Below are 27,212 nucleotides of genomic sequence, written 5' to 3' on the forward strand. Positions count from 1 at the left end.
ATTATTCTCCTAGCAAACAAAATTTTGTGGTTAATCACTGTTGTAGATGTAAGAAAATACAAAGATAGAAGTTTGGGGTATAACTCTGGTAGTGTATATTACCGTATGTGAGGCCCTGGGTTTAATCCCAGGCACCAAAAAAAAAAAAAAAAAGATAAATAAGATACGGCAGAGACCTAAATTCGGGGCATTGTGACACTTTTACTGAGCGCCTACTCTCTGCCTGGTGCTAAGGATACAGAGTTGAGTACCACACAATCCTTGGAATTCAAAGGATGCAAAGAAGACTTATAAACAAAAATATTCATTTTAGTATTGTTTGAGGTAGTAAAAGGCTAGAAATAACTTACGAACTCATTATGAAGGTCCAATTTGTTAAAACAAAATTATAGGCTGAGGCAGGAGAACTGATGAGTTCAAGGTCAGCCTGGCCTACATAGTGAGACCTGATTCAAAACAAACAAACAAAAGATAAGCACTGGAACACCTCAACATGCAGAAACATGTAAAGATGATCACTGTCTTTAGCTAAGTGGAAAAAGCAGGTCTCAGAAAGCATACTCATTACGTGCCAACATCTATTTGTTTTAAAATTGCACATGTTTATATACACAAATACCAGATTTGTTTATAAGCAAAGAAAAAAGTTCCAAAGAATTTACAATAAAATTATTAGCAGAGGTTTCCTCTGAGTAGTGGGACTATATGTATCTAAACACTTCAGCTCACAACCCAGTTGGTGGACTGGCTCAACATGTAAACAGCCTAACAGCCTGGGCTGTGCTGTCATAAAGGCACATTCAGGTCTGTTTGAACAGAGGTCCTTCTTATCATGTGATCTTCATCTTACCCTTTTTTCTCTCCTAGACAGGCACTGTTGATCCAGTTTTATGTATAAGAAATGAAGATGCAGAAACCCCTCTCACAAAGTCCTGACACTGCATAGCCTCTCTGAGGCATCTGACACAGCAGCCTTCATCCTTCTGAAATATTCTCTTCCATTGCTTTTTTTTTTTTTTTTTTTTTGCGAACTGGGTTTGAACTCAGGGCCTACACTTCGAACCACTCCACCAGCCCTTTTTTGTGATGGTATTTTGAGATGGGTCTCTTGAACTATTTGCCCAGGATGGTTTTGAGCCTTGATCCTCCTGATCTCTGCCTCCTGAGTAGCTAGGATTACAGGCATGAGCCAATAGTGCCCAGTTCTTCCATTGCTTTTTGACACACTACCTGTACTGGTTATCCTTTTCCTTCTCTACCTCTTTTGCTGGCTGCTGATCCTTCATCTACTTTTAATTATTTGAAAACCCCAACTTGGGCATTGTCTTTGGCCTCCTCTTCTTTCTCTACCTGCCTTTCCTAAGTAATCTTACCCACTCCTGTGGTCCAACCTCCACCTGCAAGCGGATGATTTCCAACTATGTATCTCTAGCCAAAGGCTACCCTTTGGCACAAGACCCAAACATCCAATCCCTTACTGGACATGGTCACCTGCTTATTCTGCAAGCACCTCTAATTCAACATTTCTTATCTCATATTGGCAATACCACCTCTCACCATTTTATGTTTCACTATTTCTCTCATTCTTATGTCCATATGGTCTTTCCGAGTCATACAGATCCACTTCTTTTTTAAAATTAGCATATATTAATTGCATAATGGGGTTTTCTTGTGTTATTTCCATATATGCATATAATGCACCTTTATCAAATTCACCCCCATGTGATTCCCTTATCCCCACTTCCCTGTTTAAAACAATTTTAATGAGTTCTACTATTCTACTGTCATACATGCCTATGAAGTACTTTGATCATACTCACCCCCCCCTTCACCCTCTCCCACCCTGCTGTTCCCATCCCCAACAGTCCTTGTTTTACACTCACGTCATTTATTTACTTGTTTATTAATTCATAGATCCAGACTGCATATGAAAGAGAACATGCACTATTTGTCTTTCTCAGTCTGGCATATTTCATTTAATATGATAATTTTCACCCCATTCATTTTCCTGCAAATGACATAATTTCATTCTTCTCTATGGTTGATTGACCCACTTCCTTACCATCCTTTACATCCTTTCCTCTTCCTTCTCACTTCTCTCTCCATTCTTACTGGCCTGATTCAGGTTCTCATCATCTCTCTACTAGTCCACTGTGATTTAATCTGGCCCTCTCCAATTTGTCCTGTACACTCAAGTCAAAATGACCATTTTAAGATAATTCAATGGGAATGAAGACATATATCAGTGGTAGAGAGTTTGCCTAGTGAGTGCGAGGTACTGGGATTGATCCCTGCTACTACAGGGACAGGGAGAAAAGATAAAAGTTGATCACATAACACCCTCACCCAAAAAATCCTTCAATGATTCTCCACTGCCCTCAAGTTAATTTCCAAATATAACATTAAAGCTCTGGATGTGATGGGACCTCTTTGGCCTTATCTCTTACCATGTTGTCCTCTTTCTTCCCTCCCTTCTTCCCAACCCTTCCCACTTCCTTTTCTCCATGCACAAAGTTCTAGCTAAGATAATAGCTTGCATATCCATTTTGAGTCATGCTGTCTGGCCTTTTTATATTTCTGAGTCTTAGCTTGTACTGTTCCCTTTCCTTAGACTATTTATTTAATTTTATTTTTTTCATGGTGCTGGCAATTGAACTCAGGGTCTTATGCATGCTAGGCAAACACTACCTTTTTCCAAGTCCTGCCTACTTTCGACTCTGAAATGTAAACAGCTTAAGGGTAGAACCTGTACCTTACTCCAAGTTATGTTCCCAGTCCCCAGCATCAGGACTAGCACAGAAGAGACAATAAATGTTTGACAAGCTGGGTATGGAAGCACACACCTGTAATCTTAGCTATCTGGGAGACAGAGGCAGGAGGATCTCAAATTTGAGGTCAGCCTGGGTAAAGTTAGTGAGAACCTAATCAAAAACAAAATAAAGGGCTGAGGCTGGAAGATAGTAAGCCTGAGATCAGTCTGGACTACATATGAATTCCAAGTCAGCCTGGATTGCATAGCAATACCCTGTCTCAAAAAACAAAAACAAAATAATAAAATTAGTATAAACACAGAAGGGGGGCATAATCCAAGAACACTTGCCTAGCAAGCACAAGACACTGGGTTCAGTACAGAAAAAAAAAAAGTTTGCCAAATTCAATCAATTAAATTTTAAAAACTTACACTTGATTTTCAAGTTGGTTTTGGACTAACATTTGGGTATGGATGCAGTTGACTGAGAAAAATCATACAATTGCAAACAAAATAATGAAATATATTCTAAAGAACTGAATGAAAAGTGTCTAATTGTTACCCATTACTCAGAGTTCTTAGTGCTTATCATTCCAGGCTTTATATGAATTATATCACTTATTTTTATAATAATGAATTAAACACCTTGTATCTACTTTTACAAATGATAAATTGAAGCTCAGCAGAATAATTTGCCCAGGTCTCACAGCTAGTAAGTACAGAAGCCAGGATTTGAACACAGCAGCCTGACTTTAGAGTCATATACTGAACCCCTGATATCCTAAAATTCTCTGTTATTAGGGACTGGTGCACAGAGCATTCAATAGGGTTCTGTTGAGATAATGCTACTCATCTTTCTTGGTATTGTCAAACCAGAAGGGCACAAGCCCTGAGATATGGCGATAGGGCAAGAGGTTTGCACTCTCATGCTAGAGCAGTGGTCACTGCTTTTGACCTGCAGAGGATAGTAAGTTCCACAGATATTCCCACAAGAGCCACACCCTGACTGGTCTAGAGCCTCTGCCAGCACTGGAGAACCTAGCCCAAGGGGAATATAGCTGTAAGAGAGGCCAGTCATGGGGCATGCAAGATTTGTCAGCAAGAGGGAAGAATCTCCAAAGAGTGAGAGTGAGAAAGGTAATCCAGGGGAGGAAAAGAGAAGAAAGGAGGTTTGAGGGACCCCCCACCTACTAGCCCTACTAGGAAAAAACAGAGTAGAACCATAAATTTTAGGACACAAAGGGAATTTTATAATACCACTAATAATAGCTACTATGCTAAACACTTTACATATCTGTTATGTTTGGATCATAAATGTCCCCCAAAGGCTCATCTTGGTCCCCAGATGGTAGTACTATTGGTAGGTAGTGGACACTTTAGAAGGTAGGGCCTTGTTGGAGGAAGTAGATCATTAGATATGCCTTTGATGGGGATATCTGACACTCATCTCTTCCTCTTTCTCTCTCTGCTTCCCAGTTGCCATGAGGTAAACAGCTTTGTTCTACCACCTGTTCTTTGCCATGATATTCAGCCTTACTGTGGCTCAGAAAAAATGGAGCCAAGTGACCCTGTACTGAAATCTCAGAAATCAATTTTCCTTCCTTTAAGTTGACTTTCCCAGGTATTTTGACGAACACAATATCTTAACTCATGTAATCGTCAGAACAACCCAATGAGGTAGGTGTTATCATAATTCCTCAACTCATAGGTAATGAACCTGAGGTACTGAGAGGTTAAGTAACTTAGGAGGCAGGGCAAAAAACAGGGCTAGGTGTCAAGCACGTACACAGGCAGTCTAGCTCCAGTCCCTGCTTTAACCCTATGCTATTGCTTCTGGTGATCAACAGTCCACCTCCTTCTGATTCAGATAAAAAAAAAAAAAAAAAAAAAAAAACGAGGCTCCGTGACCTTTCCCCAAGGTCATAAGTTGGTCAGTAGCTATATCAAGGAAGTTAATGATCTGCAAAAAGTCATTATTTGCTCCATGAACTTTATGTTCTAAAGTAAGCAGTGCCACTGGCTGGTCTTATGACCTGGGTCAGGTCCCCTGGGCTTAAGGTTAAGGGGTTTCTGCATCCCGGCACATTGTTAAGACAAATTCCCATAGGAAGCAGTCTTTTGCTCATTTAACAAACATTACCAAATACTATACAAATACCAGGCCCTGTGCTGGGCATTAGACTAGAATGTTGAGCAAGACACGGAGCTGCACTAGGGAGCTCCAGGCAGGTCTAAGCACAGGGAAAAACAGCTAAACACACACACGGAAGTGTACACGTCCTAAGACAGTATTAAGGGGCCACCAGGACAAAAGAGTCAATTCAACTGGCCAGGGAGCACCACAAAAGAGGCAATCTCTATCCTGAGTGTTGACAGTGACTCGGGGGACAGGAATGACACAAGTGGAGTGAACAAGAGCACCGAAGTCCGAAATAGTATGGTATAATTTGAAGTCTATAGTAAGCAAAATAATGGTCCCAAAAATTGTTGTGGCACTAATCCTCAGAATCTGTGACTACGTTACCTTAAGTGGCAAAAGGGACTTTGCAGGTATGATTAAGGTTAAGGACCCTGAGATGGGGTGACTAGCATCAATTTTCCAGGTGGGCCCAATCTAATCACCTGAGTCCTTAAAAGTGGAAGAAGAGACAGAAAGGTAGGTCAGAGGGATGAGATGTGAGAATTCAACTTATTACTGCTAGTTTTGAAGATGGAGAAAGGGGATCACAAGCCAAGGCATGCAGGAAGCTTCTACAAACTGAAAAAAGCAAGGAAACGAATCATCCCCTAGAACCTCCAGAAAGGAATGTAGCCCTGCCACCATCCCGAGACATGACAGTTTAAGAACATCTTAGCACCGTCACTTTTTTTTTGGCAGTACTGAGGTTTGAACGCACTTGAACCACACCTCCAGCCCGGCACTGTCATTTATTATTTGGTTGTCTGACTTGGTGCAAACTACTTTAGATGATCCAAGTTTCAATTTTCCCATTTGTAAAATGAAGAAAATTATTACATGACTTATAGAATTGTTACATGGGTCAAATGGGTCGTAGATGTGAAAGCACTTTATAAGCATAAGTAATCTTTTATTGTTGCTAACCAATAATAAGTGAAAATAAGGCATTTCTGAAATCAGATCAATATGATTGACACAAACATTTCCCCAGAATATTCATTTGTATAGGATTGGCAAAGCGATGCATGCCTGCTCACCAGGCTGTGTGCCTAACCCCACTGCCTCATCAGCTGTTTACTCAATGCCCCTTGCCACTGGTTTTTCTTCACAGAGGTCCTAAAACTGCCAGGTCCAAAGGCTTTTTCCCAGCTGGCCCTCAACTTCCCAGACCACTTGGGAACTCTGAGGCTACTCATTTCCCCACCTCTGAAAACACTCTTCCCTCTGGCTTGCATGTCACTGAACCACCCTACCTCTCTTCTGCTCTAACTATACTCCCTCAGTCTTTCACTGGCTGTTCATCTTCCTCCTCCCACTTCCCCACCATGGATTTTTCCCACAGGTTCAGTCTTTCAAACCTTTACTCTCTCCTTTTCCTCACAGAATTCATCCACTTAGGTGATTTTAAGCAAACATTTTTTTGGAAAACCATTTCCAAGTATATATTTCTAGTCTAAATTTCTCATTTGAGTTTCAATCCCACATTTCCAACTTCCTAAAGACAATTTCACAGAAAGAGTTGATATTAGAGAAAAATGCTATGGAAATTGACTAAAATGGAAATATTAGGAGAAAACTCCCACCTGAGGTACAAAAGAAAAAGAACTGAATTCTGATTTAAAAGAGATTAAGTCTGAGCAGATGGCAGAAGCCATAGAGAAGGTCCAATAAAATAAAGGCACATATGGCTAGGGTCCAATGCACAATGGAGTTTGCTAACCAGGAAGGAACACTGACCCAAGAGACCTGGGTTCTCATTACATCTCTGATGCTAACTTACTTCTGTGGCCTTGGATAAGTCACTTCAACTCTCTGGGTCTTAGTTTCCTTATTTATAAACTGAGAGAGCTAAATGGATTTATGGAGCTCACAGAAATAAGATAAAAATTATAAGATCTTACTAGCAGATCAACAAAGAACAGAAATAATTTACAAGAAGGAGGAGGAGAAGGACACAGAGCCAATAAGTCCTTCTATTCAGTAAATGAAAACAAGAGACTACTTTTACCTATTAGGTTAGTAAGATATTAAGAGATGGAATGTAGCCAGGCGCTGGTGGCTCACACCTATAATCCCAGCTACTCAGGAGAGAGAGATCAGGAGGATCGTGGTTCGAAGGCAGCCCGGGTAAATAGACCCTATCTCAAAAACACCTAACACAAAAAAGAGGTCTGGTGGAGTGGCTTAAGGTGTAGGCCCTGAGTTCAAGCCCTAGCACCACAAAAAAAAAAAAAAAAACAGAAAAAGAAGGTTAGAAGAGTCATGGAGAATTTCTTGCCCATCCCCATCCTTGTCATATTTTACACACTTGACAAACATATCCTGAGGTCCTATAATATGCCAAACTAAGGCTTAAGACATATTGGTGAATAAAACAGCATGGCCCTGCTGGCATGGAATTACTGCTGAGCAATAGAAAACAAAGAATAATCAAATAAGAAAGTATAAACGGAAACTGGGCCTAGTGGTATGTGCCTGCAACCCCTGTTCTCTCTCAGGAGGAGAAGGAAGGAGGATCACATGTTTGAAGCCAGCCTGGACTACACAGTGAGACTTTGTCACAAAAACAAAACACAAAAAGTAAAAAACAAAAACCAAACCAAGCCAACCAACCAAGCAAACCAACCAAGAAATTACCAACTGAGATAAGGACTATGAAGGAAGCTGTTTAAAAATAGACACAGAGGTGGCAACCAGTTCAGTGTCATTTATGTCAACAGAAAGGACAGTAATCAATGCTCTCATATGCACAGCTCTGGGAAGATGAGAACTGAGACATCTTTGGATTTGGATAGAATGAAATCACCTGTGTCCTGAGAGAGGAGTGATAGGGGTAGGGAAGTGGGGGAAGCCAGCCGAGAAAGGTTTCAAAAAAGAGTGGGAGGGCCAGAAATGGGGAGTTGTGAGTATTGATCATTTTTAAAAGAATCTGGCTATAAAAGGAAAAAAGAGAAACAAGGTGTCTGGAAAAGGTGGCAAAGACAATTAGAGGGGAAGATTTGTGCATGTCTGGGGGCAGAAAGAGCCAGTGCAGAGGATAACAATGGCAACAGAGTGAGAGGCACTGGGATGACACATTTCCCCGCCTCCATGGTCAGTTCTTGCTAAGTACAGTTCGTCCTCCCAGAAAAGGTCTCTCTGTGGAGCTGTTTCTCTTCATCACTCTCGCAATCATCCAAGCTTTCATTGTGTCTCACAATATAGCCATACTATGGCTATAGCTCACTCCTTCACCTCCTTTCCATGTTTGTTCAAATGTCACTCTCTCAAGGATACCTACTTCCATCTGCCCCCACCCACATTCATCACACCCCTGTACCTGTAGTACTTTTCCCCTTTTCTACAGCAATTATTATCTTCTAACATAACTACACAATATGCTTCTGCTCTACCACCTGTACAGAATGTAAGGTTCACAAGGGCATATCCACAGGCATCCAGAACAGCGCCTGGCACACAGCACACATGCAATAAATACTAGTTGAATGAATGTTTGAATGACCTCCTGTCTCCAGTATCAGTCTTCCCCTATACATTCTCTCCTTGGCCACCAGAAACTCTTTAATACATACATATATACACAAATATAAAATCATTTTATGGTTCCAATAACAGGGCTTTTTTTCAAAGCTAAAACCCTGGTAAAAAAATTAAGTAAGTTTTTTTTTCTGTGGTTTTTTTTTTTTTTTTTGCAGTGCTGAAGATGGAACTCATGGTCTCACACATGCTAGAAAAGTGCTCTCCCACTGAGCTACATCCCCAACACAGGTTTCTTTATTGTGGGATTTCTCTTGGCCCATTACATGAGAAATTATACTGACAATCTCCACGGGATGCCTCACTGACCAGAGCTCTAAGAAATGCACACCAGAAAACACTGGCATTCAGGATAAAGTCCAGATCCAACTGGCCAGTTTCAGTTTCTTTATACTCAGGCCCCATCTCTACCTGCTCTTCCACCCTAGCCACACATCCTAGATTCTAACATGCTGTTCTCAGGATTTGTAGGCCTCCCTTCCTTTACTCATGCCTCTCCCTGCAAAGAATGAGATCTCATTTTGATCTAGCAAAATTCCAGCTCTTCTAAGAAACCCTCCCCACTTTACAGAAACAGAAGTAGTTGCTGTGTCCTCTGTTCTTCCACAGACCTTAGTGCAACCCACGACTTCAGCATTTTTTTCAGATGTGAACCATAATTACAATTATGCTGATTTCCTCAATGAGAATGTAAGCACCTTACAAATACAGACCATACATTATTCTCTAGCATTCAGCATAAAGCACAGTACATGGAAAGTGTTCAATGATTTAGTCATTCTAGATTCCAAACAAAATAGAACAAATGATGATCCGAGGCTCTTGCCAATCCCCATATTGCTCATCAATCTTAACAACTTACGGACCTTACCCCTGTTATCCTTCTCCTACATTAACTTCTCTTACTCTAATGCATCCTTCTTATTAGCACTCAACATGCTATGATTTCCTCCTATTTTAAAAACCAGTGTTTTCTTCAATCTCCATTCCCTTTCTCACATCACTACATCTCCTTTCAATACCAAACTTGTTGAAGAACTGTTTATTTTCAGTTTCATTTCCCTATCTTCTCTTCATTCTTCAAGCCTCTGCCCCTAACCTTGTCTTTGAAACTGTCCTCATTAGGATTATTGATGACTTTACTTTGCAAAATCCAGCGTGACTTTTTAGATTAAGCTTATTTGGCCCCTTGATAAACATGGACACTGCTGACCAATCCCCTGTCCCACCCCCTATACTCTTTCTTTTGTATTCTATGACAGCATTGTCTTCTGTTTCCATTCTGTTTCTCCAGTCACACATCCTCAGTCTCCTCCAAGTCCCTTAAATATTGGTGTGCTTCAGGACTTTCAACTTGGATCTTTCTTTCTGATACCAATAACAATGCTGCTTAAATACTTAGCTTTGGGCCAGTGGTAAGATGGAAGAGCTAATCCTGATACTGCCATACTGAGGTGGGATCCTTGAGAGTTAAAGTCTTCTAGGCCTGAGGTGGCCCGTTGACCGTTGGCAGAAACAAAGCAAGAAGATAATCCTTTTTAGAAGGAAACTTCTCTAGTTTTGTCCCACAGAATTCCTATAGACTGAAATAAAATAACAAGCTCACAACTAAAAATCAAGCACATGGGAAAACAAGTACCATGAGAGTTAGCAGAAATGAAATAAACAACAGATTCAGATCCTTAAGGACTATAAATATTAGAGCAGCAGCTGAATAATCAGCTGAAGATATAGAAGAGCTTTATCTTAGATGTTTCAAGAAACAAAAGGCACAATCACAAGAATGTACAAATATCATTGACAAGAATCAGATTTAGGGGAAAGAAGAAACTTGTAAAATGAAAAGCAGAGTTTTTGAAAAGAAGAATTCAATGAATGTGTTAAATAGAGTCAGCTGAAGGGAGAATTAGTGGCTTTGAAGATATATATATCTGAATAAATCACCTAGCATGCCGAGAGGGATGGATAAAAATATGACAGACAAGTTAACAAATGGAAAAGAGAAGGCTTCACATACTCCTAACTGCAGCATCTCAGAAGGAATGAACAGAGAGAATAAAAGACAGGCAGTTTTGAAGAGACACTGGCTATAACTTTTCAACAAATGAACATCAACCTGCAGGTCTAGGGAAGTATGATATATCTAGGATAAACAAATGAAATACATGTTGTGCTAGTTAGTCTACAAGACAGCCCCCAGTGAGTCTCCTCTCCTGGTATCCACACCTTGTATAGTTGCCTCTCAAACTGTACCAAGGGTGTTCTGGTATAGACACCAAAAGAATGCGATGGAAATAATAGTGTTATCACCTCTGAGATTAGGCTGTAAAAGAAACTGAGGTTGGTTATGGAGGCTCATGCCTGGCCACCTAGCTACTCAGGAGGCAAAGATTTGGCAGGACCTTGGTTTGAGGCAAGCCAGGGCAAAAAGTTAGTGAGACCCTCATCAATAAGCCAGGCCTGGTGGTGCATGCCTGCGGTCCCAACTACATGGGAGGCTGTAAGTAGGAGGATTGTGGTCCGAGGCTGACCCTGGACAAAAATGTGAAGCACTACCTAAAAATAACTAAAGCAAAAAAGGGCTGGAGGTATGGCTCAAGGGACAGAGCACCTGCCTAGCAAGCACAGGGCCCTGAGTTCAAACCCCAATACTGCCTCCCCCCCCCCCGCCAAAAAAAGACAGAGAAAAAAAAAAAGAAAAGAAACAAGGCTTCCATATTGGTTGCTCTCTCGCTTTCTTGTACTCTCCTGGATCACGGGTTCTGGGGAAGGTCAGCTGCCATGTCAGGAGCACGCTAAGCAGGGAGCTACATGAGGAGGAACTGAGGCTTCCCATAAGCAGTCCTGTGAGCACATCATTTGGGAATCAAACCGTCAAGTCCTAGTCAAGGCTAGGACTTGCCACCAGCTTGACTTCAACCTCTTCAAAGACACCCTGAGCCAGAAATGCCCAGATACGCTGCTCCTGGATTGACTGCTGACCCTCAGAAAAACTGTGTGAAATTAAAAATATTGTCTTAAGCAGCTAATTTTTAGGGAACTTTTCACACAATGATGGATAACTAATACATTGTCAAAACCAGTTTCAAATGGCTTACAAAAAGCCTTCTCTATTGGGTCCAGACTGCTTTTTCAGCCTCACTTCTTGCCACACTCTCTCTAGCATATTTCATTTCAAACAACTTTGAGTTCTGGAATGCACATGTTCTCTCCCACCTCCACCCTCTGTGAAGCTTACATGAGGAACCCCCTGCCTGACACATTTTTCAACACTCTCTTCCTTTCTCCCAACATACACACACTTCACTAATTTCTCCTCATCATCAGAGCACTTACTAAACTTTATGACAAAGTCCTACGAAATTGTCTCTTTCCACTAGACTCCAGACTTCAAAAAGATAGAGACAAAACCTGTCTTCATTATTATTTCAGCACAGTTCCCAGCACAAAGAAGGTACTTGGTAAATATTTGTCACTTACAGTCCACAGGATAGGGACAGGCAGGAAGGCTAAAGGTTGGAGATATAAACATTCTCAGGCAAAGATCCAAACAAAATCTCCACATTATATGTAACTGTAAAAGAACCAAGAAAACCCTATATTCCATACAATCTCAAATTCAGGGAAGGTTTGAATAGGGCCGAGGTTCAAAAGTTGGATGGTTTCCAGCTCCTTCCAAATCAAGCCCCATTGTAATTTCATTATGATCCTTGACCTGAACATCAGACACACCCATTCTTGAAAACACAGTTATACCCAAGGCCAAACAAAAATGATTTAAAAAATTAACACCTGTCCTGCATTTATAGTACAATTCTAGTTTATTATGTTGATAATTAAGATCTGACTATGTATGGTATTTGTGGTATGTGCCTAAATATGAACATAAACATACACATATGTACACACACACATATCATAAAATATTAATCTCCAGTACCCTCTACTGGTGGAAATACCTCATCTGTACATATGAATGGTCTTATTGCCCTCTAGTGACCACAACCTATAAAGACAGAAAATCCATTAGCAGATGGGAGAATCTCCTCGCCTATCATGATAGGGTTTTATGTTCTTTAAGCATCTAATTTTCTCAGACTCTGGTTTATATTACAGGGGTGCAACTCTAAAACTCTTGGGGGGCCCCCTGGGGATTTTGCACAGCACTTCCCAGCTGTTAGTACCAGTGTGAAGCTGCTCCCTCCTGCTTCTCAGGAACAAGAGGTCAAGGGGAGGCAGACAAGGCAATGGCTGCACTAGTGAGGGCAAGAGTAGCAGCTGTGAATGACTGCCCTGGAGTCCCTGGGGAACTGGGAGCAGCTTGAGGAACACATGCTGGCCCTCCCTTGCATATTATCCACAGTTGTGTACTGTACTAAAATGGCAATTCAACATCCCTCACTTACCTTTGAAATCTCTCCAAAGCTATAATAAATGACGTAGCAGCAAATGTTGTTTTCACTTTGCTTTATAAACCAGGCTTTGCAAATTATTTCAGCTCAACACAGAAATCTAAGTTTCTTTCAAGATTTAACTGAAATGTCACCTCTTCTACAAAGCCGTTTTGAATTCCCCAGATTTAAATGACGGCTCTGTCCTTTTGACAGTGTACAGAATGGTACCTAGAACATTATCTATATGTTTTATGTATAATCTATAATATTTCACAGCTCCTACTTGTCTATACTGCTGTCTCATCTACCAAACCCTAAGTTCCCTGAGGTTACAAATCATGTCTTACTCATTTTTGCACATCCAGAATCAAACACACTCAAAATGTGATCTACAGATCATTGACAGTTGCCAATTCACAAGGTAGGTACAGAAACTGAATTCAGATATTTAAAAACTGTTATTTGACAGAGTAACTCTACATCTTTGAATCTAATTAAACAACTGGAGCTTGAGTATTGTATATTTTAATTTCATTTTTCTGGTAATTTTTAAGTATTGGCTTATAGTCAAAGGAGAATTTTTTAAACAATGGTCTGTTCCCAGAAATTGTTTGAAAAGCACTCATACGGCAGATAATATTTAAGGGAAAGGAGAAAGAAAGAAGGAGACAAAATAGAAGTACTTTTCATAAAATTAGGAGCATACCTATCCTTGTCGATCTTAACACTTCCCTGGAGGGTATTTTCTTCTTTAATTCTTGTAAGGCTTCAACTAGATTCTCTTTGGTTTGATCAGGAAGCTCCAACATAGTTTTCCATCTTTTTATGTCTTCTACAACCACAACTCTCTGAGAAAAAAGGAGAGTCATTTGGAAAATGGAACATTTTCATTAGAAAGACATCTGCCTTCACCTGAACTAATGGGACTCTATTGACATATGAATTATTGATTATGACCTGAACCAAAGCACAGTATGTCTGATGGCCCCAAATGATGGGTAATTGCTTAAAAGCAGGTCCCTGCTTACTGCAAATCAGGAAGAGAGTTGCATCTATTAGGAAAAGTGCAAGTTTTAATCTTATCATGCCAGACACCACTGGGCACTTAGCAGCAGGAGGTAATAAGGAAGAGAAGAAAAGCAAAATGATGCTAAGGTGAATCAACCTTACAGTTCACGTAAAAGTGTCTTAACTCATAGGCAAAGACAGAAAGCAGAGAAGTCATAAAGACATGTTTATTTCAACAATAAAAAGCACACTTCAACAGCTCCCCCCTTCCCAGAGAAGAAAACTCAAACTCTTTCTTTTTGAAAGAATGTTTTAAAACTTCAAACACATAGAAAAAGGTACAAAGAGTGGTCACTACTTACAATGGAAAAGATTAATAGTCTGCCATTCCCCATAAAATAATAAAACATTATAAAATTTAAATCCCTTTGCACCCTTCACCAAAATCATTCCCCTTCTTTCTTCCCAGAAACTGCTATCTTAAAGTTGGAAGTATAAAAATATTAAGTATAAAATATTAAGCATAAAAATATTAGTAACTAAGGAATACAGGCGAAAAATATGGGAAAGTTCTTTGTACTATGATGCAACTTTTCTATAGTTATGAAATTACTTCAACTAAGAACTTTCATTTAAAAAATTTTTTTTGGCAGTACTAGGGTTTGAACTCAGGGTCTTACGCTTGCTAGGCAGGCACTCTACCATTTGAGCCACTCTGCCAGCCCTGATTTGTGATGGGTACTTACGAGATAGGATCTCAAAAACTATTTGCCCAGGCTGACTTCAAACCTCGATCCTCCTGTTCTCTGTATCCTGAGTAGCTAGGATTACAGGCATGAACCACTCTCTAGCTCAACTAAGAATGTTTAAATTAAAAAAATAAAGTGTAGGCTGGAGGAGTGGCTCAAGCAGTAGAGCACCTACCTAGCAAGCGTGAGACCCTGAGTTCAAACCCCAGTACTACCAAAATAATATAAGATAAATAAAATAAAAAGTAAAGTGGCAGGCAAATATCAAAATTGCATTTATAATTACAAAATAAAAAATTTTCCTTGGGGATCATTATTGCCTGAGGCGGGGTGACAATTAGTGAGTAGAAAGGGACATACGAGGCTTCTGGAATCCTGGAAATGTTTCTTCATTTGGATGCTGATATGTTCACAATGTGAAAGTTCAGCTGAGAAGTCCACAATGAGAGGAGGGTGTTTGACTTCCCTATTTTCCAGTCCTGGCTCTCCAACTCCCCCCGCCCCCCCCCCACCCGTCCCGCAACCTACTTGTTTGCTTCGGTTTCTTAGTCCTCCATGTTCAAAGCTGAGAAAGGGAAAAGCTTTACTATCTGTTGTGATGCTACACTAATCAGGTTTTGGTGTTCTCCGAACTGGCAGATATTTAAAGCTGATTTTTTTTTCTTGCAGAGTGGTTTTTGTAGTACCTTGGAGAGCCCTCACTGCTAAGAACTCACCTGCAATACCCGTGATGTGGGCAATGTTTCCAACCAGCCACTTAAAAGCCCTCCCCTATTCCCCAGTTTTTGGCAATCTACTTCACACGCACTCTCTCTGTAGGGGTTCTAAAGTCCTTCCAAGTATTCTATGAACCCAGCTACTTTAATTCAACCCCAGGCCAGCTAGCATTTTCTCTCATAGTTTCTATCTTTGTTCTTAAAAAAAAAAAAATCAAAGGGTAACAGCCTTCCCAATGTAGCCACTTCTCCTGATAGCATCAGCCAGCCACTTTCTGTCTTTGGACTTTCTCAAGCACAGGTCTGGTCTGTGTTCACCAACTCCAGGAACTGAAGTCAAGTTCTCCACGTGAAACTACCACCACAGCACTCACTTCACCTGAAGGAATTCTTTCCTCACTTCCTTCAACTTCAACCCTCTGTAATGGTGGGTGGTGGGTTCAATACTCCAAAACTAGTTTTCATGTATTGCCTTTAAATTTTGAATCTCTCTTTCTTTCCCTTTCTCTCTCTCTCCCCTATTTTTTTTTTTTTTTGTAGTATGGAGTTTGAACTCAGGACTTCCCGCTGGCTAGGCAGCACTCTATCACTTGATTTACTCCACCAGCCCTGTTTTGTGTTGGGTATTTTCATGATAGGGTCTCAGGAACTATTTGCTCCAGCTGGCTTTGAACTATGATCCTCCTGATCTCTGCCTCCAAAGTAGCTAGGATTACAGGCATGAGTCACTGGCTTAGACTCTCATTTGAGAATATAATTTCCTATCTAGTGCTTTGCTCTCAGCCTTAAGGGATCTCAATCAAAATTGAGACAAAGTCCTTTCCTATGGTCTATGACATTACAAAATAATATTATCAGTGTTAAATAATATGGACAATAAAGCCAAATAAAGAAATATTTTTTATTGGAAGAAAGCATAACTTTTTCTCAATGTATTTTCTTGATTTAGCCATACTGATACATGCCATATCCCATTTAATCTATTTTAATAGTATTAGATAGTAGTTTTACATATCAAGTAGCTTATGACCTTGAAATCTAATTCCCTAACAGATGAGGGTTTCTTTCCCCTATACTTTTCTCTCCAGAAACATTGCTTCAACGAAGTTCCACCTATAACAGTTTTTTGTGTATTGCCTCCCATCAGTCTACTTCCACCTTTTTCCAATTATTATGCTTTATAATTTAGAAATCAGACATTAGATTTCTTTCATAAGTGTTTACACTTAACAATTTTTTTTGGCAGTACTGGGGTTTGAGCTTAGGACCTCACACTTGCTAGACGGGTACTCCACCACTTGAGCCACTCCGTTAGTCCTTTTTGCACTTTCGGGTTTTTTTTTTTTTTTAATAGAATCTTAAGTTTTTGCCTGGGCCAGCCTGAACTGAGATCCTCCTAGTTATGCCTCCTGCTCAATTGGAGTGACACAATGCCCAGCTTACTGGTCAAAATGGGGTCTTATTAACTTTTTACGCAGGCTGGCCTCAAACTGAGATCCTCCTGATATCCACTTCCCAAGTAGTTGGGATTACAGTAGTGACCTGCTGTGTCCAGCCACGACCCTTACAATTTTTAAGATGCATGCTCGACTAAATCTGTACCACTTGTCTCATGAACCCTCTACTTCAAAAACACCTTTTCTTTCATAATTACATCTCTATTTCTTTATGATATATTTTAATTTTCTCAGATCTAGCTTCCAATTCACTATTTCTCTCTTTAGCCATAGCTTGTCTACTTTAAAAGAGTGTTTCTGCTCCAACAGATATATTTATTTCACTGGACAAGTTGTTTCTTTCCCCCAAACCTGCCTATTCTTTTTATACTATCCCATTCTTATGCTTTCTATTTCTTTTTTTAATCTCTGTGACCATTCCAAGCATATTTAAGGTCTCTTTCAAATTGTTTTGCTACCTCTACTTTTTGGGATAGTGACGCTATTACTTACATTTATCTACTCATTGTCTCTCCAGACAGCTATAACTTACTGTCTTATAGCATTTCTAACATTTCACTATGAGTTCATCTTTAAAGGGGATTATTTTCCATGAGAGTTCTGAGTGCCCTAAAATGTGGAGTGTCTTAAGTCAGGGAAATCTCACCCAGGCACCTCCTAGCTACTGGTGAGATTGAGATTAGGAGGATCACATTGCAAGTCCAGGCCAGGCAAATGGTTTTTGAGACCCCATCTCCAAAATAACCAGAGCAAAATGAACTGAAGGCATGGCTCAAGCAGTAGAGTATCTACTACTCTGTGAGCACTTACTTTGCAAGTAGGAAGCCCTCAGTTCAAACCCCAGTCCCACCAAAAAAAAAAAAAAAAAAGACAGGGAAATCTCTGTCTTTGGACTTTGGATTTTATGTGAATTTTTTCAGATTTTTGGATAGTGTAAATTTAAACTATATATATGTATGCATACATCATAGATGAACATATTTAATAAATATATAAATTACATACATTTAAATACATTTATTTCCATTCATGGTAATAACTGTGTGGCTCTAATGTAAGAGTCAACACTTTTTCCATGTAAGACCCTAAGAAGATTGCCATCTTCACATTGTTTTCTTTGACTGGTGGATGGAATTTTTCTAGCTCATTTTTCACAAATATGGTATCCCTGTTTTGGCTCCCAGTTTCTTGTGGGGGATCAGTTCCAGCTCTCATCATGTGCCCGAGACCTTATCTCCTGTCTGCATTACATCTTGTTTCAATATTCCCTGGAACAATTCAGCTTCAACTCTCACTTACAGCTCTGGGTTTCAATTTCTTCTTTCTTCTTGGCATGTTAGGATTTCCCTTTTTTGCTTTCAAGCTCAGTTCTATATTGGAGACTTTTTATATAGCATTTCTACACGATTGGAATTGGGTTAAGGAGTCCATATGGAACTACAGAAGTCCAAACTCTTTAGCATGGTATAAAAGGCCTTCCATGACATGGCTCTGGTAATCCTTTTCAGTCTCATCACTTGCTCCACGTATGACTAGTAGCTGCCTAAATCAACCACAGTATTCCATGCCCTTTGCCGAGGATGCTTTTTCTTTGACTAATACACAGCTATTTATTTTTAAGACTCTTTAAATGTCAGGTGCCCGTGGCTCATGCCTATAATCCTAGTTATTTGGGACGCTAAGATCAGGAGGATTGAGGTTCAAGGCCACCCCGGGGAAATAGTTTGAGAGACCCCCCACCTCCAAAATAATCAGAGAAAAATGGACTGAAGGTGTGGCAGTGTGTCTGAAGCGGTACATCACCTGCTTTGTGAGTACCTGCTCTGCAAGTGTAAAGCCCTGAGTTCAAACCCCAGAACCACACACACAAAAAAAAAGACCCTCTTCAAGTTATCACCTCTTCTATATGAAGTCTTTCTTACTTCTCTCCTACCATATTTGACAATATTCCCCTTTGGGTCCCAGTGCAACCTGTATAGGCTCCTATTACTATATTGATGCTTTCTGCATATACTAATCAACAAGACTAATCTTTCCCACCATACTATGAAGAACTTAAGAGCAGAGACTATTTATTATTTATTTATTTATTATTATTTATTTATTATTTATCTCTCTGTGCTTAGTGCTCAGTAGGTGTAATGAAACTAAACTATTATACAATTCAGTTTTCAGATCTGAAATTTTAGGGCAGAAACAGGGGGAAAAGTCTGTTTTGGAGGAAAAGAATTATACATACCTCAAAGAAATGTTTCCTTATAGCTGCCTAAATATGGGCCTGAAAACAAGTATTTTGAATTTTTATCTGAGTTCTTTAGGATATAAATGGACACAGATCGTCAATGAGGAAGCTAAAACGAGTAGTGGAACAGTTATCACCAGAAAGATGTGCTTTTCATCTGGTCTTATGGTTAGGGATGGCTGCAACATCAGGTTTGATGAGAACCATCAGGGAATGTGATTCACTCACAAGTAAGGACAAGAGACAACATATTGGGTAGTTAATCCTACAAAGGAAAAAAGAGGTTCATAGAGCATTCGGAGATGCTGAACCTTTTAGAATTAATATATTCTAGGATCTTTTATTTAAAAAAAAATCTACTATTGTAACCAACGAAAGAAATCATTCTGCCTGTAATCCCAGTACGCCAGGATGATCAAGAGTTTGAGGTCAGATGGAGCTACAAAGTGAGACTTTGTCTGTAAAATACAGAGAGAGAGAGAGAGAGAGAGAGAGAGAGAGAAATAGAGAGAATCCTCTGAAAAAGAGAAATTACCTCTCCTTAAAGAAATCCGAAGAGATTAACCAAATTAACCTTTACCATTTAAATGTACACTACATGAGCTCTACTGAGTATCATTTTTATTGAATGTGATAAGGCTATAGCAAAATTGCTTGTAATATCTGATAACACAAGTAAAATGTTCCTAATATCCCAAGATTTTTTGTATCTTCTCAGCTTGGCATTCAGAAATCTCTGGGTTTTTATTCACCCTATGGGGGCAGATTATGAGATTATGGATCCAGACTGTCAAATTCAAGTCCCAGCTTTGCTACTTATAGCTTCATGACCTCGGGCAAGTTACTTGATCTGTGCCTTACATTGTTCATGTAGAAAGTGTAAATCACAAAGCATACATTCCATAGAGCTATTATTAAGGCTTAAAGACTTAATACATCCTGCAGCTAGGTGTGGTGATTCATGCCTATAATCCTAGCTACCCAGAATGTAGAGACAAGGGTGAATCTCAGCTGGAGGCCAGCCTGGGCAAAAAGTTTTCAAGACCCCAACTCAAACAATAGTTGGTGTGCTGGTGTGCTCATGTCATCTAAGCTACATGGGAGAAGCACAAATAGGATGATCACAGTCCATACTAACAGGGGCACAAAATGAGACCCTATCCCAAAAATAACAAATGTAAGAAGTGGCCCAAGTGGCAGAGTACCTACCTACGAAGCACAAGATCCTGAGTTCAAACCCCAGTACTGCCAAAAGAGTTAATATAGTTGGTGGTGCACAACTACAATCCCAGCACTTGGGAACCTGAGGCAGGAAGACTGCAAGTTCAAGGCCAGCCTGAGCTACATAGCAAGTCCCTGATTCAAAAATTAAAAAACAGGGCTGCTGTAGTGTTTAAGTGGTAGAGCACTTGCCTAACAAGTGTGAGGCCCCGAGTTCAAACTCCAGGACCGGCAAATAAATAAATACATATATACAAACAAAAAACACCAAACAAACAAAAAAAGAATTAATATATGCATATGGGCATAATGTCAGGCCCATGGAATGGGCTCAATAAATGTTAGTAGCAATCATTATCATCATCTTCATCATCATCATCATCATTTTTACCTCCAGCTTTACTACACAAGCCTCTTCATTTTGTACATAAGAAAAAGAAACTAAGCCAGGTGTGGCAGCTCATACCTTAAGCCCAGCTACTTGTGAGGCAGAGATCGGGAAGATCATGGTTAGAGGTCAGCCCACACAAAACATTAGTGACATCATCATTCCAATCAATAAGCCAGGCATGGTGATTGTGTGACTGTGTCCCAGCCACACAGATGGCCGTAAGTAGGAGACAGGTCTGAGGCAAGTCCTAGGCAAAAACTGAAGATCCTCCCAGAAAAATAACTAAAGAAAAGAAGGGCACAAGATTCAGCTTTTATTTACTTGGCATTCATAACAACTCTGCAGGTTAGGTATTGTAAGGTGTTATTCCTGATATTAATGAGGAAAATAAAGCTTCAATCTTCAGCAGATTCTTAGCATTAAACCATTATGCTAAGCAGGTATGGTGGTGCAGGCCTGAGATAGGAGGACCATGAGTTCAGAGCCAGCCTGGGAAACACAGTGAGACCTTGTCTCAAAACAAACAACTATCACCCCTCATCCCAAAAAAACCCCAAACATGATGCTGGTACATGGAAATATGTGACTTGGGAGAGAATGGACCTAGAAAACTACTTAAAATGTGTGTGTTTAACACAACTTGTTTTCAATTTGCTATTGTATACACTTGAAAGTAAGCACGTAAGTATATAAAGGTAACAGAACGGCAAGGACCACTCCCTGCGTGCTTACGTGCTACTGCTGCCCTCTACCACACCCTGAGGTGCCTGCCACACGCTCTTCTCTGACCACGAAAACACACATTGAGCACTCTTCTTTCAGAACCCTTATTGTCTACATGACCTTTTACAATGAATTACATGATTTTATATCATTATTAATTTCTTATATTTTGATCTCCTTATAAGGGGGCCAATATTTTCATCTTAAATTTCTCTTATTCCCCATAGTAGTACTGTAGTGCTGAGCATAAAGGTGCTTCACAATAATATTTGTAGAACAGTTTAATATCAAAATCTTTATAAGCAAAATAAAGATGATTATTATTTATTCAATAGATTTTAGCTACAATGTAGCAGGCACTGCATTAGGTCTTACAGCAGAATTAGACCATAAGAAATTGCATCCGAGGCCTCAGGAGTTTATGGTGGGTCTAGGATAACTACAGATAATCAGATAATTATACTATAGCAAGGTAAATGCTGGGACAAATATGAACTACATGTTAAAAGGGTACTGAAGAGGGAAGAATTAGCTCTCACAAAGGACCCAGAAAATACTTCAACATTCATTTATTTAACAAATATTAAATGATCCCTTACTATGTGCCAGGCACTGTGCAAGAACACAGAGTTAAATGAAATATTCAAGGGTCTATATCATCATGGAACTTATGTTCACAGGTAAAGTGGTTCATGAATGGGTTGACAAGTGAGTAGTAGGAATGCATCCCGTAAAAAGAGAGAGAGAGAGAGAGAGAGAGAGAGAGAGAGAGAGAGAGAGACTTTCCGGGAAAAGGGACCAGCATCGGGTCAAAAGAAAGCCCTACAAGCTGGGCAATGTTGGCTCACGCCTATAATCCTAGCTACACAGGAGGCAGAGATCAGGAGGATCGTGGTTCAAAGACAGCCTTGGCAAACAGTTCTCGAGACCCTATCTCGGAAAAAACCTTCACAAAAAAAGGTTGGTGGAGTGGCTTGAGGTATAGGCCCTGAGTTCAAGCCCCAATACCACACACACACAAAAAAGAACCATACAAGACATAAAAGAGACCAGCTATATAAAGTATCAAAAATGGGGTGTGGCTAGAATGCTTTCACATAAACAGAAAGCCACAAAGGATAAGATAAAGTGTGCAGAGACAGAACAGAAAAGGTCTATGACAAAATTTTTTAGAGATTTAGTTCATTTGGTTATTTAGAAAAGTATATTGTAGCCTACTGTAAGCCAAGTCCTGGGCCAGGTGCTGGTGACAAAAAAAAAAAAAAAAATCACTAAGACACCATCTTGCTTTTTATTTACTCATTTATTTATTTTTAAGTGGTACTGAGTTTTGAACTCAGGGCCTTGCACTTGCTAGGCAGGCACTCTATCACTTGAGACACGTCTCCAAAACCTTTCGCTTTAGGTATTTTTGGACTAGGATATCACATTTATGCCCTGGCCAACCTGGTGTGATCCTCCTATTTATGCGTTCCAAATAGCTGAGATAACAGGCACATGCTACCACACCCAGTTCAATTGGTTAAAATGGGATCTCACGATCTTTTTACCCAGGTTGGCTCTGAACTATGATCCTCTATCTTGATCTCTGCCTCCCAAGTAGCTAGGATTACAGACATGAGCCACCATGCCTGGTAAGACAGACTTGCTCAGTATACCAGTGTGCAGTCATGTAAAGAAACAATTTTAATACAGCATAAATAGGAACAATGATAGGGACATGTTTAATTCATAGAGATGGCTCAGAGAAGAGTCATCCTTTTCTGATTAGACTGACTCTGTGTCTGGGGGTAGAGAAGAGTAGTTAGGAAAGGGTAGAGAAGACTCTCGAACTAGGTCCTGGGTTCAAATAGGATTTTAGAAAGTAATGATAATAACAATAATAGAAACACTTGCATAGCACTCAGCATGTGGCAAAGCACTTTGCAAATACTGACTTACTGAAATCTTATACCTCATAAAATAGGCATCATTAATTTCCATTTTATAGATGAAGACACAAAGAGGTTAAATAACTTGCCCAAAGTCATAAAGGCAGAACCGGATTTTAGCACAAGCAGTTTAGCTCCAGAGTCTGTGTTCTTTTTTTTTTTTTTTTTCTCTTTCTTTCTTTTTTGCGGAACTGGGGCCTCACACTTGCTAGGTAGGTACTCTACCACTTGAGCCACTCTGCCAGCCCTGTTTTGTGTTGGGTATTTTCAAGACAGGATTTCATGAACTATTTGCCTAAGCTAACTTTGAAACACAATCCTTCTAATCTCTGCCTCCTGAGTAACTAGGATTCGTGAGCCACCAATACCTGGTCAGGGTCTGTGTTCTTAATCACTATACTAAACTAATTCCAAGACAATAGAGTAAAGGCATTCCTGACAATCCTATATGCAAAGGCACAGAGGCATGAGAGAGCATATCATGGAGGTTGGGGATGTTGCACAGTGGTAGAGCACTTACCTAGCATGCAAGAGGCCTTGGGGTCGATATCCAGCTCTGCCCCCACACATAACCCAGCCAGAAAAAAAAACAAAAAACAAAGAAAACCAAACACATAATTTTTGATGACTTGTGAGTAGCTGACATTTGGGGGGAGATAAATAATAATAATATTAGTAGGGGATGAGGCAGACAGGTACAAGGTAGTGAAAAACTTTGGGTACATGTAATAAAATGTGGTCTTTATCAATAGGTAATAAAAATTACTGAAAGGGTAGGTAGGGAGGTGATTGGAATAGATTTTCTTTTCTGATTTAGACTTATTTCTCTGATATAAGCATGGAAGGGAGGTAGATAAGGGATAACAAGGGCAGGGAGACAAGTCAGCAGACCATAGCACTGTTCTAGATGAGGAAATAACAAGATTTTGAATTTAAAGTGAGAGACATGAGTATGGACAAGAAGCAGAACTGAAAACTGAACATAAGAGAGAAAGAGTTAAAGATGGCTCCAAGGTTTCTTAGCCCCACTTATTTTGTAGATGGATATAAAAATAAATATAGGAGAGTAAGTAACAGATTGGGAAGAAAAGCTAATGCATTTAAGAGGAATTTTATTCCATATGCCTACTGTTTATTCTGATTCCATTTATCTTCACCCATTTATTTTCATCATTACACATAGGGACTCTCAACTGGGGCACAAGCATGAACAAAGGAGAGAAGGGGCATTTACAATGTAGGTTTTTGTAGGCGAGTGTATGTGTAGTTCAATTACTACTACTACCCATTTTCCTCCAGAGAGTATGAAATCAGGACTCCCTCATTGAGAATCACTGTTGTATACAGTGATTATCCAGGAATATTCTAAGAAATCAGTGTCAACTGAAACTGTTCCATGAAAACCACAGAACTGAAAAGATAGGAGAGACTTTAAAGATCCTTCAGAGTTCACCAGATCTCAACCAAAGGTGTTTGGAAACACATGAAGGAGGTGCTATCTGCATTTAGTGCCTGGAGTCAGGGATGCTAAACATCCTGTAATGTGCACATAACTTCAAATAAAGATATTACCTTGCCCCCAAATGACAACTTCAAGAAACAAATGCCCCTTGAAGAAGCACTGATATAGTTCAACTTCTACATTTTGTAGATGAGGAATTTAGTGATCCAGAGGAAGGAATGATTTGCTTAAGATCACCCAGTTGCATAAAGGACTGTGAACCCAGAGCTTCTGTTTATAGCTCCTTCACTGCGTTCTAATAAGGGTGTGGTGAGCCTGTGGGGGCACACATAAAAGGAGTCCAAATGAGTATCTAAGTTAAGAACATTGTGTTGTTGTCACAGTCCTTCACACATTGTTTCTAGCCCCAGATCCCCTCTCACCTTCAGAGATCTAGACTAGAGGTGAAGGTGTGGCTCTCATGCGTATAGAAAGCCTTGAAAGGGAAAAAGTTACCCCAGCCAAATACATAAAACGTGACAGAGCTCTGGGATGCACAAATATCAGGAATCTAGGGGAGGAGGTAAAACCAATAAAGGAAGCTGAAAAGAAAATATCAGACAGGAAAGGTTCAAGATGACAAACAGACTAACTGCAAGTTGTTTTGTTTTTAGTGAAATAACCACTACTTAAGCATTTAATAGCTACATACATTCATTGATTTCTTTTTTAACATATCTATGGTTGGTTGGTTTGTCTGTTTTATGTATGTATGTATGTATGTATGTAGGACAGTATTGGGGACTGATTCCAGACATCCCATTTGCTAGGCAGGTGCTCTGCCACTTGAGCCAATCTGCCAGTCCCCATTGATTCTTTGTATATACTCCTTGCTTCTCTTGCTAATAGAAATCAAACTGACCCAACACAGAAACACAAGAAATACAATTAAAACAGGGCACCATGACTCCTCCAAAACTCAACTCCACAGTAACAAACCCTAATGACAGTGAAGTGGATGAATTAAAAAAAAATAATTGTAAGAATGGTCAATGAAATTAAAGAGGATACAAATAAACACCTGAATGAATTTCAAGAAAACACAAAGAAAGCCAAATGAAATAAAGAAGACAATGCAAGACAAGAAAGGGGAATTCGATAAAGATATAGACATTCTGAAAAGAAACCAAATTGAAATTCTGGAAATGAAAACTTCAGTAAGTGAAATAAAATACTCAGTTGAAAGCTTCTCCAGCAGACTGGAACAAATTTAAGACAGAATATCAGGGCCTGAAGACAAGGTAGAGGTGTTAGAACACACAGATGAAGATAAAGAAGAAAAAAAAAAACCTAAAAAGCAGAACATGCAAGACCTCTGGGATACCATTAAAAAGACCAAGCCTATACTCATCTCTGACAAAGTAGACTTCAAACCTACATTGATCAAACGAGATAAAGAAGGACATTCCATACTAATAAAAGGGGAAATAGACCAAAAGGAAATAATAATTATCAACCTGTATGCACCCAATGTCAACGCACCCAATTTCATCAAACATACCCTGAAAGACCTAAAAGTAAATATAAACGCCAACACAGTGGTTGTGGGAGACTTTAACACCCCATTATCATCAATAGATAGGTCATTCAAACAAAAAATCAATACAGAAATCCAAGATCTAAAATATGCAACAAATCAAATGGACCTAGTTGACGTCTACAGAACATTTCATTCAACTTCTACACAATATACATTCTTCTCAGCAGCCCATGGAACCTTCTCCAAAATAGATCATATCCTAGGGCACAAAGCAAGTCTCAGCAAATATAAGAAAATAGAAATTATACCATGCATACTATCTGATGACAATGCAGTAAAAGTAGAACTCAACAACAAAAGTAAAGACAAAAAATATGCAAACAGCTGGAAACTAAATAACACATTACTTAATGAAGAATGGATCATCGATGAAATAAAAGAGGAAATTAAAAAGTTCCTGGAAGTCAATGAAAATGAAAACACAACCTACCGGAACCTATGGGACACAGCTAAGGCAGTCCTGAGAGGAAAGTTTATAGCCATGAGTGCATACATTAAAAAGACTGAAAGATCCCAAATCAATGACCTAATGATACATCTCAAACTCCTAGAAAAACAAGAACAAGCAAATCCCAAAACAAATAGAAGGAGAGAAATAATAAAAATAAGAGCTGAAATCAACGAAATAGAAACCAAAAAAACCGTACAAAGAATTAATGAAACAAAAAGTTGGTTCTTTGAAAAAATAAACAAGATCGATAGACCACTGGCAAACCTGACTAAAATGAGGAGAGAAAAAACCCAAATTAGTAGAATCAGGAATGCAAAAGGGGAGATAACAACAAACACCATGGAAGTCCAGGAAATCATCAGAGACTACTTTGAGAACCTATATTCAAATAAATTTGAAAATCTTAAAGAAATGGACAGATTT

At 39.5% G+C, this 27,212-nt stretch overlaps 1 protein-coding gene across 2 annotated transcripts in view; it reads right to left on the reverse strand.

The window, feature by feature from the left end:
- Positions 1–27,212, reverse strand: part of Tceanc2 (transcription elongation factor A N-terminal and central domain containing 2) — a 50,542-nt gene that overhangs the window by 13,160 nt on the left and 10,170 nt on the right. Inside the window, exons 2-3 of one of the 2 annotated variants that reach the window (XM_074080049.1) lie at positions 20,719–20,925; positions 13,566–13,707 (exon numbers count right to left, since the gene is read on the reverse strand). In XM_074080049.1, the coding sequence (XP_073936150.1) occupies positions 13,566–13,707; positions 20,719–20,760 (184 nt within the window). In that variant the 5' untranslated portion in view covers positions 20,761–20,925. The remainder of the gene's footprint in view (positions 1–13,565; positions 13,708–20,718; positions 20,926–27,212) is intronic. The other variant, XM_074080048.1, reaches the window with a different exon arrangement.

This window comes from Castor canadensis, chromosome 7, assembly GCF_047511655.1.
Source record: "Castor canadensis chromosome 7, mCasCan1.hap1v2, whole genome shotgun sequence".
NCBI classification, from domain to species: Eukaryota; Metazoa; Chordata; class Mammalia; order Rodentia; family Castoridae; genus Castor; species Castor canadensis.